Raw genomic sequence first — 16,874 nt, 5'->3', positions numbered from 1 at the left:
TCTTCATTCATCACCTCATTCTCTTTGGATAAAACTCAGAAAGGCAGTCCATGTTTTTATATTTTAGACTTTTCAGACAGGCAGTGAACCCTGATCACACAAGAACAGACACGTTGTCTTCTGTCTTTGACTTTCCTTTAGTATACAACAGTTTGCTTTGTGTCATTTGTTGACAGGACTGCATGCCTTGTGAACATGTACACCACTTCTTAATAAGCTGGTTTCATCTCTATTCAGCTCCCAGCATCACACCTGCTGCTCTGAAGGCAGCAGATTGACGGATCAGATAGTGCTCAGGGTGACTCTGGTATATAAGAGCCGCACATTAAGGTTTGGGAAGAAGACGGATTGGATAAATTGTCTACTCTGATAAAATATAGTTTTTTATTTTCCATTAGCTTGTTGTTGAATAATGTGTAAAGGACTTTCCTCGTTGCCTTCCTCATGTTTGGAGAAGTGAGTATCCTGATGTCATGTGTAAGTGATTGTGTGACTGCTGCATAAAACGTCTGTGATGTTGTGCTTGTGTGTTTCAGGGCAAAAGGGATGCGGGTGAAGCTCAGCCACCTGGCTGAGACCCACCACAAGCAAAAGTAAATCCCCTCATACCTGCATATGTCTAATATGACTGGAGCCAAAGCTGCATTTTGACTGTTTCAGCTTTTTTTCAGGGTCCAGGATGGAAAAATTCTTCAGGATCTGGAAACTCTCCTTAACAACAAAAGTAAAGTATATATTATTTATTTTTAAAAACATATAGCCAGCACTCCTACTGCACGTGTGTTGGAGCTTTTTACCTGTCAGGCTGGGAATAAACATCATGTATTATACTTGATCCTAATTAGACTTATTCTCATTTATCTTCCTCAGCTGCTGCTTCACTTGGAAAAGTTAGATTGTTTATTTTCTGATCAATACTTTGCTTTTCCTATTTGATAATTGCCTCTGTCATTTCTCATAGTATGTGAGGAAACACCATGTAGGTTTGGATATAAACTGGTTAACTACGATAGTAATACCTCAGGAATCTTTAGAGCAGTTTTTTTCAACCTTTTTGGAGCCAAGGCAAACTTTATTTCACTGAAAAATCACAAGGCACACCACAAACTGAAATGGTTTTTTTTTTCCAAATAATTAATATAAACTCCATCTCATCAAAGAATTCAGATAAACCCAAGAAGGAATATTATTGTCTTTCACTGGGACCTGTTTGGACTAAGACAGAGCTGCTTTTTAGAAGAGTTAGGTTAAATTGGGAAATCTCTCATGGCACACTAATGTGCCATGGCACAGTGGTTGAAAAACACTGCTTTAGAGTATATCATCCTCAGTGATGTACTGCAATACTGTCACAGAAAGTAGATTTTATGCCTCAGATTAAATTTGAAAAACACATCCAAGCTCCTTCATTTAGTTTGTTAAATTCCTAATACTTATGGGGTCATTGCTCTGTCTTGTATTTCACTAAACATCTAACTGAGCAACTGAACAATCTAACATATCTTAGCTCTTCTGCCACAAATACTCAAATTATTCTTTTGATGTGAAATTTTTTCATTTTTGCAGTCACAGAATTTCCCCTGAAATTACTTTGAGCTTCCCTGATGAAACTCACCTCACACTCTGCAAATCTCCACTGTTATCGTGCAGTTTGTGCAAATCTGAGGCTATGCAGATCATATTTCATACAGTATAATACAAACTGGTGGTGAAATAGTAGAGAAAGTAGAAATGACATATTACCAGACTGCGCAAAATGTTTTACTACTTTTAAATCTCTATATGGACAAAAATCAGTAAATTAGTGTTGATTGGATGTGTCTTTTGTTGTGACACTTCTTGGCAAAAAAAAAAAAAAAAAATCTGGTACTTCTGGAAAGCATGTTTATTTCTGACAAAGTCCGTAGAACGCATTTGTTGGATGAGCAGCAGAATTGAGGATTTGGTTTTCACCCATGAAAAAAGTCGCCAAATCTTCTCTGCCAATGACAAACAACTTCTTCTGCGACTACATTAGGATTGATGACCGAAGTCTGAAGAAGAAGACATTTATGCAGTTTAACAGGGACGTTAGTAGCATGTAGAAGAACCATACACAACCAAACCAGCCTGGCATATCCTCCTCATGCTGACATGCTGTGCTGAGTTGGTCGCTCTGGCATAAACGGCACAACATAGCTGATCCCACAAGCATTCAGAGGGGTTGAGGTCAAGACTCCCAAATTTTGGAGGTAGTCTCTGAAGAGCTCCACTGGGAGATGTAGAGTTGCCACTGGTGTATGTGCCACCATTAAAAAGAGTAATAAACAAGTTTTAAACAGCATAAAATGCACTACCAAGAGTTTTTTTTTAATTTTTTTTTTTACAACCACTGCATTCCTTGTTTTTTAAATGAGAAAATTAGTTTATCTCATCCTTTTTGATTAAATATGTTAATATTAATGACTGTGAAAGTCAAAAGATACATACATAGCTTTAGTGCAGTATAATGAAACCTTTTGCTTCTTCAGATGTTTGTATATACAAGGTACTTTCATATTAATGTGCACGCCACATTTTGCATCTGTAAATGTTTATTTTCAGTACTACTGTGTATGTTCTATATAAGTACTTCAACTTAAAAAATGTTACTGTATTTCTTTTGCAAGGGACATACATACTACTTCCCCCAGTTACACTTTCACCTGTTGTTTTTCCACATGATCGAGTTTTCTATTTGACTGATTGCTTTATTTGACATTGAAACTTTTGCCATTTTAAAACTTCTAAAAACCAAACATCACATTTAAATATAAAATATCCACAAAATGCTAGACTAGTCCGACAATGAGAGCTTAGAAAATCCTTTTTTGTGTTTTTCATAGTCCTGCTTGAACAGAGCTTAAAATCACATTTCTAAGTGCTCAAACTTTAAAAGAAACAAGAGTATTTTTCCTAAAACTGAAATGTTTAGATCATATTTATATGAGCTATATATTTTATTAGATTTCAATCATTTATCTCGTCGTGGAGTTCACGCTCTTTTGCAAGCACACAACATGCAGATTACACATTGTCCACTCAGCCTAAAGTATCTGGATCAGCTCTTGGGTTTACTTCATGCTCATTCTTTTAATCATCTCTTTGGCGCCTTCTCAGGTGGTCTTCAGGCATTTCGGGGGTTCCTGCGTTCAGAGTTCAGTGAGGAAAACCTTGAGTTCTGGCTGGCTTGTGAGGACTTCAGGATTTCCCCTTCAAACCTGCAGAAGACCAAAGCCAGCAGCATCTATAGTCAGTTTATCAACCCCGATGCCCCTCTCGAGGTCAGAGGAGAGGAACCCAGCTCTTAGTCTGAGGAATATTTGCCATTTATCAGGAGATAAAAAGGCTCAAGAGTAAAATGTTTTTTTTAAACAATAGGTAAACCTGGATGCTGAGACCCGCGATGCTCTGCTGAACGTCATGGATTCTCCATGTGCTGACACATTCAAAAATGCACAGCAGAGGATCTACAGTCTGATGGCCAAGGACTCCTTCCCCCGGTTCCTTCGTTCTCATCACTGCATGGAGGCCATTAAAGCTTTCTAAAAAGAATCTTTATTTACAGAGATCTGCTTTAGAAACAGGTGAAGATGAATCTGTCCTGCTTGACATGTTGATTATATATTTCATCTGGTTTAGTCAACCATAAAGTAGTGTTGTACTTCTGCGCCATTGTCTGTATGCTAGTATCGCATAGTAAACTCAGAATTATGACACATGTAGATGCATCTACACTGGAAAGCATAAGCTACAAGCATAATATGCAAATATTTAAATAAAAGCCTTATGACAAAGAGCTTATTTGGTCTTTAATGCAAACAATATGCACCAGTCTGCAGGACAAAGTGGGGCTGTGTGATATTCTTTATATTGTTAAGCTTTGAGGCAGGTTTGTTGCAACAGCTTTTAAATATAATGGGAACGACGCAAAGAAGAGATTATTGGTTCCAAAGCAATCGAGTACAAAACAATGCTTCTTTTATCAGTTTAATTTTTTCTATTCTGACTTACATTATTTAGCTAAAGATCGAAAAATAAATAAAAGAGATCTACTCTGTTATATTCTGTGAAACCTTTAGCTTTGATCATAGCCCATTTGCACGGTGGAATTATTTAACTAAACATACACAATGTCACAATGTTTATTTCCGGCCAGAGTTGCTTTCACTTATCTCCAACATCCTCTGTTGATAATGAGAAATGGACAGCGGTGTCAGATCCTCTCACAACATAAAAAGTATATAATCATGTAAAAGCACCTGTAAAGGTTTATGTCTGTTATTAGATTACAACACCATGAGATTAGAGTCTAGTGGGCAGTTTTGTTGATTGTCCTATTTGGTGCTGGTTCCAGGACGAGCGGATCCCGGGTTTCCTTTATCATCTGGTCCCTTAATCACATTGAGTGGCTTGTGGAGGGAGGCACTGGCCTTCTGGGTGACCTCCTGCTCGATCTTGTTCCGGATAGCAACCTCCAGACCCTTTAGGAAACAGCAAAGGTTGAGGTTAAAGAATAAAACTCACTGTCAAATTCTTCACCGAATTACTGAGAGTCTGCCATTGACTATTCAAAGTCACCTTCTTCAACTTCTGCTGCTGAACCACTTGAGTCTTCTTTGGTGCAATGATCCTCCCTTCACAAAATAAAAACAAAACAAGTTCAATTAAAACTGAATTTAGACCACCTGCATTACAAAGAAACTACTTTAGTACCGTCTCACATCTCTAAGGCCTGTTTATGTACATCAGAAGTTTTTCTGTTCAGGAACAATTAGGATCAATATTTTGAAAATAGTTATTTTTACCATACAATCTGATGGAGCACAACTTTTACAAACAACACATGGCAACGCACGTGCTGCCATGTTGTGGGATGGTTACATAAAAATACCACGCGAATTTCCCATCAGGCCTTCGCATTTCAGGAAACGTGTGATTAAGTTCACGCGGCTCCTTTGATAGGAAGTTAGATGACAGTAACCCTGTACACTTTATTCCCATACCTCCTTTCTTTGGGCCTTTCTGTTTGTTTTGTTGGTGTTTCTTGGACGCTCCTGGACGCTGAGCTTTAAATTTCTGCGCACCTTGAGCCATTTTTCACCTACAGGAAGCACATGAAGCGCTGCTTCTTCTTCTTCTTGCATATAAATGCGTTAATCTCGTTTTGTTAAGTTTGCGCCACCTATTGGTTAAAGACAAGAGTACATTGGACCAGAACAGAATAGAATAGAATAGAATGGAATAGAGTTTAAAATACATCAAATCAAAATGAACACACATTTAATGGAATAGGATTAGAGGTAACAGTGAAAATTATACAGTTAGGGACCAAGTGCAGAAATGTGTGCGAGAAGGGAGTGAGGGGGTTCGTTCTAAATGATCTCAGGGTCTGTTGGTCACTCTGGAGGTGTGAGATCTAATTGACCTAAAGCAGGAACTGAAGGGCAGCAGGTCAAACAGGCGGTGTGTGGGATGTGATGTTGCTCATGTTATGGTTCGTGTTTTTTTGAGATAGGGGAGGTGTCCTCGAGGGACCTCTATTCTCAGAGGCAGTGTAGATTTCAAAACAGTCACCACCTCAAATTTAGCAAAATAGAAGTCTGCAGATATTGATCTGGATGCCATTTCTGCAGCTCATGGAATCAAAGTGATCCAAGTATCGCAACAGTAACATCCACCCCTCAACTTACTAAAAAGTGAAAACGTTTTTTGCATTTTTTCCTCATTTCCTTAAAACAATAATAGTAATTATAACCTTTTAACAGAAGGTTGAAATGACAGCTACTGATGATGGTTAAACAACTGAAACAGAAATGGGACAACATTTGCTTACTTCTGGAGTTTTGTGTATCTTAACAAGTGGTAGTGATGATGCAGACAGAAACATCCAAGAGAAAGACATACTTGCCAAAAAGGATGCAAAGATAATGCAGGTCCATTTTTGCTGCAGCATCATCTGCTACTGGAGAACAGCATGGCTTCAAAAATAAACTGCATTGACAACAGGTCATATGAGTTTATGGTATCTACAGTTATGATTGTCGCCTGAAATAATACGCACCAATCGCATCTCATTAAGCTTAGCTTTCCAGTCAAGCACAAGATGTAAGTATGTGGAATGTATACTTATTAAATTACATATTTATTTGTCGAGTCCCGCGCACAAGTCATCTGGTACAAAAGGGGTTGAACAAGAATTAAACAGACACGAACACAATTGTTTTCACTGTGGTTTGTTTTATTGTATTGATGTGAAAGAAAAAAATCTCTCAATTCATGACTGCACTTTACAGATATTTTCATATACATATATATAGATAAAAAAAGAAAAGAAAAAAGAAGTTCAGTTCTAAGTTTCCACATTACAAAATGAAACTGAGATCAAGTGATTATCAATAACAACAATAACAAACTTGCACCCGAAGAGGCCATCTAAAACAACACTCCTTCCACAGTGACTGCAGGCCACACTGATCCTTTTCGAAAACACTAAAGCAGCTTTGATTAACCAAATAAATGTGAAAACTAACGTGGCAGCTCTGGATTTTGGCACCTGATCATTGACCATGTTGACCATGGTACATTTTCTGTAAAACTTAATGTTGCGGCTTCAAAACAAAGAGGAGACTTTATTTAGCCGCAACTCAGAGCTGAAGTTGACTTGACCACCTAAAAGCGCCACCACACATTTACCTGTCACTTTGGGTTCAAGACACAAACATCAGTGTAGGATGAGAACATGAGTCCAGTTTTTTTTTTTCTTTTTCTTTTAAAGTTTTCTGAAATCGGGTCTGCTCTGCTGCATCAACTGCTTGTGTTCATGCATTTCAGCTTTGGAGTCCGTGCAGGCAGACGGAGAGGTAGTGCGTATGGTTGAGGAGGCCTCCCCACTGTAGTGTTCTAATGGCCTGATCACCAGGAATCACAACGTCTTCAAACAAATACAAGCAAACCACAGTCAGACAGAATAATAACCATAACGATGTAAAGAGGAGGGGAAAAATCTTTTTAAAAAAGATTCATGAAGGCAAAATATGTGGTAGATCTAACGACTGAAAAGATGCTACATATGTCTGGAGCTTTGACTAAAAGTGTCTTTAACTGTACAAAACAAAGCAAAAGATTTAAAAAAAAAAAAAAAAAAAAAAAAAAAAATACAGTAATACGCAGTTGTTTTTTGCGTTTGCATGTGACCTAATAGGATCTTTGTGAGTTTTGATGGGTGACAGAGATGAGGATTAAAGTGAAAAAACATTACAGCACTTTTATCAATATGAACAACGCAGTGATGAATATTGCAATCATTACCAACACTATATTTCCTTTTTTAAACTTTTTTTTAAAAATATTTATGCACCCCACTGTGGTCCTGTGGAGTAGACAAGCGTCGCCGGTTTAAATGAATTAAAGTCATTATAAACGTTATTGCTGTGTTTCTTGGTACAACTGCGGCATTTTCTAAATTATTTCCGAAAAGGTGAACAAGCAACAAAGTGATATTTGCTGACTGAAAAACCAGGGGGGTGCAGTCTGAGCCGCTGTAGCACACGGTTTTACAAAGACCTCATCCAGAGGGTCTTCTTTTCTCTCCCTCGTCTCCCTTCCTACTTGTGGCCTGGAAATCGATTCAGCGCACGATCTTGCAAGACGTCTCGCTTCTTAAAATGCACCTGGAGGGGAGAAGAGCAAGGAGGAACCTCAAGAGAACTTTTTTTTTTTCCTCCCCTCACACACATGATGTATGACGAGGAAATATTATCCTGCCTTGTAAATCTAATTAAAAGCGTTATACAATGTGACGTGTTTGTCAACGCTCATTAGATTACAGAATGTAACCATTACCAAACAATGCTGGTCTGTGTTGCGTTTACTAAACATTTTAAAATAATGACTTTAAAACATTTGGTGATAAATGTTTGTTTTCATCCTCGCCTCCTCACCGGCCCTTATGGAAAAGCCACGTGTTTCACATGCGACTCCCACCAGTATTTGCTAATGCGAAACATATTTTGCACGGGGGAAATATTTTTTTTCATGTGAAACACGTAAAATCCCATGTGAAACCTAGATAATTACCTGTGAAAGCTGTGATTTATTAAATAGCCACACTTGCTTTTTGACGCGTAAAACACGTGTTTCACATATGCACAAACATACTGGGTCACATGTGAAACGTGTGGTTTTTTTTCTGGAAGGGTTCACCCCCGGATAGGTGAAAAAGGAATGAGAAGAGGGGCAGATTGTTTTGACCTCGATGAGATGACAGTCTGGGTAAATGATAGAAAACGGGTTGGACAGCCGTCTCTGAGGAGCGTTGGTTCTGTGACATTCATTGCAGCGACTGGACTGGGCGTGCTCCAACACAGGTATTGTTACACCGGATGTTTCTATGAAGCCTCCAGCGAAGAACTGATGCATTGGTCAGGTTACAAACATCACATTCCTATCACGCATTAATGCCATCAACAACTTGTATCGATCAGTTTAATGTCAGGTGACGACTGACACGTCGATAAGCTTCAAACTGCTCAGTGGCACCTTTACAGAGACTAAATATTTTCTTTTCCGCAACATTAAAAAGTTGTAGAAACTCAACTTTTTAACTTCCTGTCAAATATATAAAATATTAGAATGAGCCTGATCATTTCCCATAACGAAAGACTCCTTGGATTGTCAAGACGGAGGGGAAAGAAAACTAATACCCAACGACGAGGGTCAACCGGACCTCAACTCTGAACGGCTCTGTTGTCTGACGTGCAACAGCTTTTGTTTTGTGTGGAAGCGCTCATTCAGAAGAAACACACCCTAAACTCTGAGCACAAAGGCAAGAAGTGACCAAAGTGAGGGTCCAAAGTCTTTAAACTGAAACAAATTAATCTGAGAGATTTTACATTCAGATTCTTGTTTCTACATAGAGATACTGCAAATGTGGAATCGCTTTAAAGGAGAAGTTCGCCCCAAAACAAAGACATGCCGAGATGTTTAGCCTTGCAGACAGTGTCTGCGAGGCCTCATAAACACCTTAATAGCCTGCACAAAGTCAACACTGTAGTTTCATGAAATAAAACTTTTTAACGAGGAATTTAAGGTCTAAACTGCTTCTGCAGGATTTGAACCTTAAAAAGTTGTGAAAATGATGACCAACACAAAAACACTGATTTCTGCAGGTTTACGGTTCAATATTCAGCTTTTTGTGTGATGCTTTGAAGACGATTCGGTAAGAAATGAACAGTGTCCAGCAGGGGACGTTAAACTGGCTAAACTTACATCATTTCCTGACTAAGCTCTCTTAGTAGCTTCTTCATGATAAACATACAACAGAGCAGCTCGACAACTCTTATTTATAGAGTGAACTATTCCTTTAAAAGTAATGCTTGTTAAAAAAAAGATTCCTCAGATCACACAGCAAAACGTAAATCTTTATGAAGTAGGGTGATCCGTTAGATGTGTGTGTATATAAATATATATATATACAAATGTGAATAGCTGTGTGTAAATACACTGTGAGAATACAAGTGTGGTGTGTGTTATAGCACAAGTGGGAGTAGTAGGATGCAAATAGGGGGTGAGGTATAAATACAGCCATGTACTGGAAAAGGCTCCTGATTTAACAAGGATTTGTTCAAAGTTTTTGCCGTACAGGTTTTAAAAAAAAAAAAAAAAAAAAAAAAAAAAAAAGAGTAAAACACTACATGTGTAAAGGTTTGAGCTATAATTTGGATTAGTCCTCTACAAAAGAGTTCTACAGTGAACAATAGAAATGAAATGTTAATATAACATTTTAAAATGTCAAATTTGATTTTAAATAACCATATATTTGGTTAACATAGCAGTACCTTTAACTAGCAGAGGTTAGCTTTCTACATATGTACACACTACCAGGGGGAGAATTGGCTTATTTACAGGTGGGTAGCAGCATTTTAGAAACCACGACTGCTTTAAAAATTGAAGAATAAGCCGTGCCATCTAACTTCATTTGGACGGTTTTTTTTGGTTTTTTTTTTGATAATACCGTTGGAAGAAATCTGTAACATTATCTCAGCAGCGACTCAGAAAGTTGTTTGCCAAACAGAATTTAGAGGTTTGAGCCCAGATGAGCTCAATTTGTAGTCGCAGAAGCCATTTAGGAAGAAGAGGAGGCAACAGAAGTAGATCAAAAGTTGGACTGGGAACACTTGGGGAGAGGAGGGATGTAAAGACTGCAGAAGAGAGATTTAAAAGAAAGAAGAGACTGCACATGTCTGGTCGACTCCCTGCTGTGAATCTGATTGTGTGTCGGGGTGAGGGGCCGATGGGTTGTTTGTTTTCTTCTTTTCTTTGTGTGCACGACTGACACGTAACAGAGTGCAGAGCGAGATGAAATGAAACCACAAACTGTGTGCTGTGTCAAGACACGACCATGACAGTGTCTTTTCGTGGGACATAGATACGATGCAGTGGTGCGCCGACGCCAGCAGGACGGGGGGCTGGGAGCCTCTAGAGGGCCGTGAGGCGGCCAGTGAGCGCCGCCTGGAGCTCGGACGGGAGGAAGACTCCGAGCTCTGTGATGATGCCTCCTGTGATGAGCTGGTGAGGGGTCACGTCGAACGCTGGGTTCCACACCTCGATGCCTGCCGGGAACAGTAAGGAAGGCGGGAGATGGTTCAGAATTACTCTGGCGGAGGCTCTCACGCTGGTTTTAGCTTTATTTTGTCTTCATCCAATGCACAACTAAAGCCGCACTGTTCATTTATACTCTTCTTGTTTTTTTTTTCCTTTTTGTTTCACTGAACTTTACAAGACTGTATGTAGGTTGCTGTGATGACACCCATTAGTTTGAAGAATCAAGTTTTTTTTTTTAACTTAATCTGATGCTTATAGTTGCTTCAAACTTTTATATCCAGTCTGTGTCTTATGCTCATGAAGCATGTGGGTCAGACTTAATATGAACTGCAGACCTTGTAATGTAAGGAAAATATATGTGCAACAGGGTGGCTCACTGATGGGATTATTCTGGACAACAATGGAGTGATTAAATTCAGAGAAATACAACCTTAGAAAATTACAAAATCCAAATCTGACAGTGAAATGTAAGTCAGACAATTCATGGGAAAATCATAACTGGAGCCCCCACACAAAACACAGAAACTGGGATTACAATGCGCGCACGCACGCACTCACGCACTCACACACACACAAAACTTAGTCATGTTTGGTCAGAAAACAGTTGCACAGCGATACATTTACACAACCAAGTTCTTCTGGCTGTGATATCAGTGGTCAAAGTATTACATTTTTATCCTATAACTCATGATCAGCATGACAAACAAACAAAAAAACAAGGCAAGAAGTCATTGTATGGTTATTCTGCAGGTCTGAAAGAACGAGAGAAAAGACGGAGATAGGCGGGAGAATTCTGCGCGACACCACGTCTTCCTCTCCTGGGCCGCTGTCCTCATTAAAATGAGCTTAATTACTGTGATGTCACCCGGCGCCTCTCAGTTCTGGCAGCGTAATTAGAGATTTAATGATTCAAGTCGGCTCTCTAAGTTCACCTAACACACCAAAATCCATTCTGACCTATTTGCACCCTGAAGACTTCATCAGCTGTTTTAACCCTTTCACATTTGCTCAGCTTCAGCAGCTGAGTTACTGCTGAGAAAAGAAAAAATCCAACGAGCTTCAGATGAACATTACTGGCCACAGAAATGTATCTCCTCCTGTATTTAAAGAGCGCACGCTGCCTTTCACTCTGAAACTGACATTCTTCCCTCTTTGGACTCATTTAATCTGCTTCTTTCATTTTATAGTTTCTACAAAACCCGCTATCTTACCGGGGGCGGCGATCGGGACTCCATTTATACTGGTGAGCTCCTCAGGGGGGCGTACTTCAATGATGATGTCCCTGCCGCTCTCCAGGCTCAAGTCACATGACGTGCTGGGCGCAGCCACATAAAACGGGATCCCATGGTGCTTTGCAGCAATGGCCAGCTGGTATGTGCCCACCTTGTTGGCCGTGTCGCCGTTGGCAACCACCCTGTCAGCACCCACCACCACAGCTGAGGGAGGACACAACAATGAGGATGCGTCAGTGAAAATCCGGTGAGAATGAGGCACTATGCTGCACACAACACACCTGTAATGTCCATTTCTCTCATGGTGAGAGCGGCCATGCTGTCTGTAATAAGCGTCGCAGGGATTCCCTCTGCCACCGCCTCGTACGCCGTCAGCCTGGAGCCCTGGTTGTACGGCCTCGTCTCCGTGCAGTACACGCGCTTCAGCCTGCCCAGAGTATGGAGGCTTCTCACCACGCCTACAAGCCGAGTCAGCATTACAGTCACAGTACTAGAATCATCTGGACAATTCAGACCTGAAGCGGCAGCCTCACCCAGAGCAGTGCCGTATCCAGCTGTGGCCAACGAGCCAGTGTTGCAGTGTGTCAGGATGGTCACGGAGTCCCTCGGGACGCCTGATAAGATGTGCTGGGCTCCATAGTTACCGATCTTCCTGTTGTCGTTGACGTCACGCTCCAGCATGTCTTCGATCCAGGCGATCACGCTGGAGGATGAGGGGAGGGGGGGTTAAAAACACTTCCGTCTTAACACGTCTGGACTCACGTTTCATCTTCCTTTCCTGCTTCCATCTCAATGTATTACATTTCCCAACGTGTGCACAATGTCTGCTGGCTCATAATTCAACTCATAAAATGTTTTAAGAAACAAATATCATCCAGGTGTCATTCAGTGACGTCCCAGAGAGCTTTTTCCTTATGTTTTATATATATATATATATATATATATATATATATATATATATGTGTGTGTGTGTGTGTGTGTGTGTGTGTGTGTGTGTGTGTATAAAAATCACTAAGAAAAATTAAGCTGAACCTTTTATTGACCTTTGATAGGACGATGTGAGTCACTAGTTCCCTCTACCTTTAGTTCAGGTTAGTGGCCTCTAGGTCCAAAAAACAACATCATAATATTTTTTAAAAAGCATCAAACAAACAGAAAACATTACATTTCACCGGAGAGGAAACGTAAGGACCACCTTGTGTTAAAGAACCTTTTTGCTTCCAAATTTAGAGTTAAAATTATCAGCGTGGAATTGAAGCAAATTATCTAAAAGGATGACAGGACGGGATTCCTGATACATCTCTGACTTCTGTAATGACATCTGGTACTTGATGGAGATCAATGGCTTCTTCCTCAGAACAATTCACTCATTACCTGAGCAGATATGAATCGTTACCACACACATCCCCGCCCATAATCCCAAAACATGAACACAACTTAACATTTGTGCATTTTGTTATTCATGACAATGTTTTGAATCCCAGTGTTGTGACAGAAGTCGGGATATTTGTATTGCTGAAGACAAAGGGTGAAATCAGTGGACCAGCTCTTTAAAATGAACCCCGAGTGAAGATTTCTTGGTTGATCTTAGCTGTATGTGAACTACTGCAAAGTTTAATTGAGCATAATTTCCAAATTTGACTTTCAGCAGCAGAAATCTGAGCTGAGCGTCTCTCCTGTCAGATGTACGTCAAATTTATCATAACCTCCTGAAGATCAGTTCTGTGCATAAACGTGCACACTGGCCTCGAATTGGAAGCTCTGCTTTCAGTCCATTCCAGTCAAAAAGCTTTGAAAAAGAATCTGATACGCAGTGACCCGTGTCCAACACATCAGCAGGTCGACTAATATTTCTGCATGATGACACCACAACAACATTACTGGAAAGCCTCAGACTAACACCAACATGTTTAGGATGTGTCGGAGTCACATTTAAAGATGCAATATGAGGCTGAGAATAAACGTGGCTTCATTTTTCTGCTCTTAAACCAGATTTCTGTGCTCTCTGCAGGAATTTGCATGTTCTTATGGATGTGCTAAAACATATTCACCGCCTGTCTCTAACATGTTTCATTAAAACCGGCCTTGTGATTGGGCAGGAACAGGGATAAATGTCCACCCCGAGGACCTCCCTGTGGATTTGACACTTTGTAAACTGAGGTTGTGCTTAATGCCAACACAGCACAGAGGATTTGTGTTTGGAGTTGTTTAAATATGGCGAATTAAGAGGGAATAAATGTTCTTTCTTTCGGTGACTCTGGAACAAACGTGCAGAGGGATACTTGTCCTGCAGCAGATTTCTTTTTCTCAGTTGATTATTTGTCAGTGGATTTCCAATTTTCACCCCCATTTTTGTAGTGTGGCAACTTTACCAGCTTTTTCAAACATACACCTGATGGTGAATGGTTAAAGTAGCTGACTAGGGATGACAGATCTCCGGTTAGATGAACGTCATTAACGCCAGTAGTTTTTGTCTTGAAGTTGCTCCTATTCATTCAGACACATGCAGTGAGGATCAATGGTTTTCAAAAGCATCGTTCTTTTCTCTTCTTTATATCAACAGGCGTGAATCTTCCGTTTGCAGGTGTGCGCCGTGTTCGCTTCCGCACAAACCTGCATCAGTCATTGTTTTCATTCCCACCTTTCTCTGAGCTGCTCCGAGTTCTTCTCCATGCTCTCGTTCTCTGCAAACTCCATCAGCTCGCGTGCGGCACGGCCCATGTTGACGGCAGTCGGCCTCGCTGAGGTCAGATGACAAAGGGACTCCCTGATGAAGTTCACAGGGTCATCGCCCCCTGCGCCGGCCCGCAGCTCCACTGCCAGGCTGAGACAGCCAACGATGGCGATGGCCGGAGCTCCACGCACCTGGAACAGGAAGGGGCAGGATGGTCAAGCTTTACCCTGATTTTATTAAAATATATTTTTAAAATTACTATCACGTTTCTTTTCAGCATAGATTTGTAAGAGAGTGAGTCAGAATTCATTACATCAGTGTGTACTGGAAAAAATATAATCTGTGTTGAAGTCGTTCCACTCATGGCAACACCCCCTCTTTGTGGCACATTCCTTCACTCTACACATGCAAAAATAATCTAAACTACCAGCAGTGTATATGGAACTGCAAAGACAGAGAAAATCTGCTCAGATCTGCTTTAAAACCACAAAAATGTCCCCATCTGTTTGAGAACTTCACCATTCTGAATCCATCTGGACACCTAGAGCACTTGAGGGAATCGGGTATGAAGAGATACACGAGCTCGAGGTGTCACTAAGTGCAGCAGGAGACCAAATCGCGAACAAAACCCCTGGCAAAGGTCATTAATAATTCATCAATAATCTCTCCCAAAGAAAAAGGAGGAGGAGGAGGTGGGGGTTTATGGGTGGATGGCTCTGCAGATACCTGCTTTATCGCACATGATGATGTGAAAACAATAAATAAAGGATGTTTTGGGGATGCGGGAAGGTTGATGCAGGTGCATCCAAAACAAAAATGACAGTGAAGAGGCCGACAGTGGGAGCGAGGCGGCGGAGAGCGTGCGGCGGCGCGTGCGAGCGCCGGGATGGAGGCACAAAAGAGCCGATGGGAAAACATGCATGACGGGGGATGGATGCGCATGCAGGCGAGCGCGCGGGGCAGATGAAAAGAGGAAGAGTGCAAAAAAAGGCTCTTTTTTTTTTTTTTTTTTACCTTCATGGACGTGATGGCCTCGTACGCGTCCTGCACGGAGCGGATGTCATCGTACACCGACTGGTGAGGCAGCAGCAGCTGGTTGAGGATCTGCAAAGAGCCGGTCCGGTAGCGGATCGCTTCCAGCGTCATGACCGAAAAAAAAAAAACACGAAGAAGAATGGTGGTGGTGGGGGGGATATAACACCAATGAGACGGAGGGGGTGCGCACACACGCACGCGCTCACACACAACCTTACACTCACTTTCTTAAACACACTCGGACAAACGTTGAAGTGACCGCGGCCTGGCTGTCGGCAGTCCTGGGAGGCGTCGCAAAGAGAGGAGGAGGAGGAGGTGCAGGAGGGGACGGAGTTCAAAACCAAAGGAATAAAGAAAACGGGACAAGGTCTGCTCTGGCTGTACGGGAGGATAAAAGGGAGAAGAGTGAAGGAAAAGGCTGGAAAAGCTTCACACACTGACAGACGAGCAGGAAGGCAGACGCGGAACCACGTGTCCATCCGAGCAGGAAGACCTCGGTTCGGTGGCCACGCCCACGACAGTCTCGCGGGTTGCCCAATTTTGATCAAGGCTCCCCTCCTCTTGTTTCTGTGCACCATCCCCCCTCTCATCTTACCCCCTTTTGTCTGGGGAAATTTCACACTCACACACGGTATTAGCATAACACCAAAGAAGCACCCCCCTCCAACAACAGCAAGCGCGGGTTGATACAAGGGGTCTATTTTTGGCTGATTTTTATTGTTCCAGCTCATGTCTTGGAAATTCTTCCTCGTACAATGCCCACAGATATTGTGTTAACTTATGATCATTGCCAAGCATTGTTTCCTTTTATATATTTGTTGAATAAAACAAAAAAAAACAAAAACAAAAAAAATAAAAAATCAACCAGAATCTGATTTATAAGCAAATGTAAAATTAAACTAATGCAAGTGCTTTTCTTTTTCTTACATCAGTCCAGCTGTAAAAGAAACGTCAAGAGTATATTTTTCAGATCAATGACTATACAAACTCACTTTATTATCGTTTTATTTACACCAACCTCATACATATAATAAAGCCTCAACAATCAGGCCGTTACATAGTCCCACTTAGAGCAGCACCAATCACCATGGCTTACACTTCAAAAATAGACAGAATAATATGCTGTACATATTCCATATGTATAAATACTACATTTATAGCTGATTGCCCTTTCATGACAGCAGATTTAAACAAAAAAAAAGTTCAACAAGGATTTAACAATGAAAGAAGCATTTGCTTCACCAGACTGCGAGAACAGCCTCAAACAACAATTAACTTTTTTTTTTCCCCAAAAGAAAATAAAGTAAAAT

General features: G+C 40.9%; 3 protein-coding genes across 3 annotated transcripts; 1 reads left to right on the top strand and 2 right to left on the bottom strand.

Annotated features, from left to right (window-relative positions):
• Positions 1-412: 412 nt before the first annotated feature.
• Positions 413-3,567, top strand: LOC306774354 (regulator of G-protein signaling 5; the record flags this gene model as incomplete). The annotated part of the gene is made up of 5 exons (XM_079264368.1): positions 413-456; positions 537-593; positions 672-724; positions 3,139-3,302; positions 3,400-3,567. The coding sequence occupies 5 exons, from the start codon at positions 413-415 to the stop codon at positions 3,565-3,567; spliced, it is 486 nt and encodes a 161-aa protein (XP_079120494.1).
• A 115-nt stretch (positions 3,568-3,682) lies between these two features.
• cUnh19orf53 (chromosome Un C19orf53 homolog) lies at positions 3,683-5,163 on the bottom strand. The gene is made up of 3 exons (XM_079238258.1): positions 5,025-5,163; positions 4,600-4,655; positions 3,683-4,502 (listed from the first exon to the last, which is right to left on the bottom strand). The coding sequence occupies exons 1-3, from the start codon at positions 5,113-5,115 to the stop codon at positions 4,356-4,358; spliced, it is 294 nt and encodes a 97-aa protein (XP_079094384.1). The 5' UTR covers positions 5,116-5,163; the 3' UTR covers positions 3,683-4,355.
• A 4,609-nt stretch (positions 5,164-9,772) lies between these two features.
• Positions 9,773-15,789, bottom strand: mri1 (methylthioribose-1-phosphate isomerase 1). Its single transcript, XM_079238249.1, has 6 exons — positions 15,544-15,789; positions 14,497-14,720; positions 12,389-12,558; positions 12,137-12,313; positions 11,835-12,059; positions 9,773-10,631 (listed from the first exon to the last, which is right to left on the bottom strand). Exons 1-6 carry the CDS (start codon positions 15,673-15,675, stop codon positions 10,498-10,500), a joined length of 1,062 nt encoding a protein of 353 aa, XP_079094375.1. The 5' UTR covers positions 15,676-15,789; the 3' UTR covers positions 9,773-10,497.
• Positions 15,790-16,874: the final 1,085 nt, after the last annotated feature.

Source organism: Telmatherina bonti, assembly GCF_933228915.1.
Source record: "Telmatherina bonti genome assembly, chromosome: 3".
Lineage (NCBI taxonomy): Eukaryota > Metazoa > Chordata > Actinopteri > Atheriniformes > Telmatherinidae > Telmatherina > Telmatherina bonti.
This window is presented reverse-complemented; position numbering and strand designations above follow the sequence as displayed.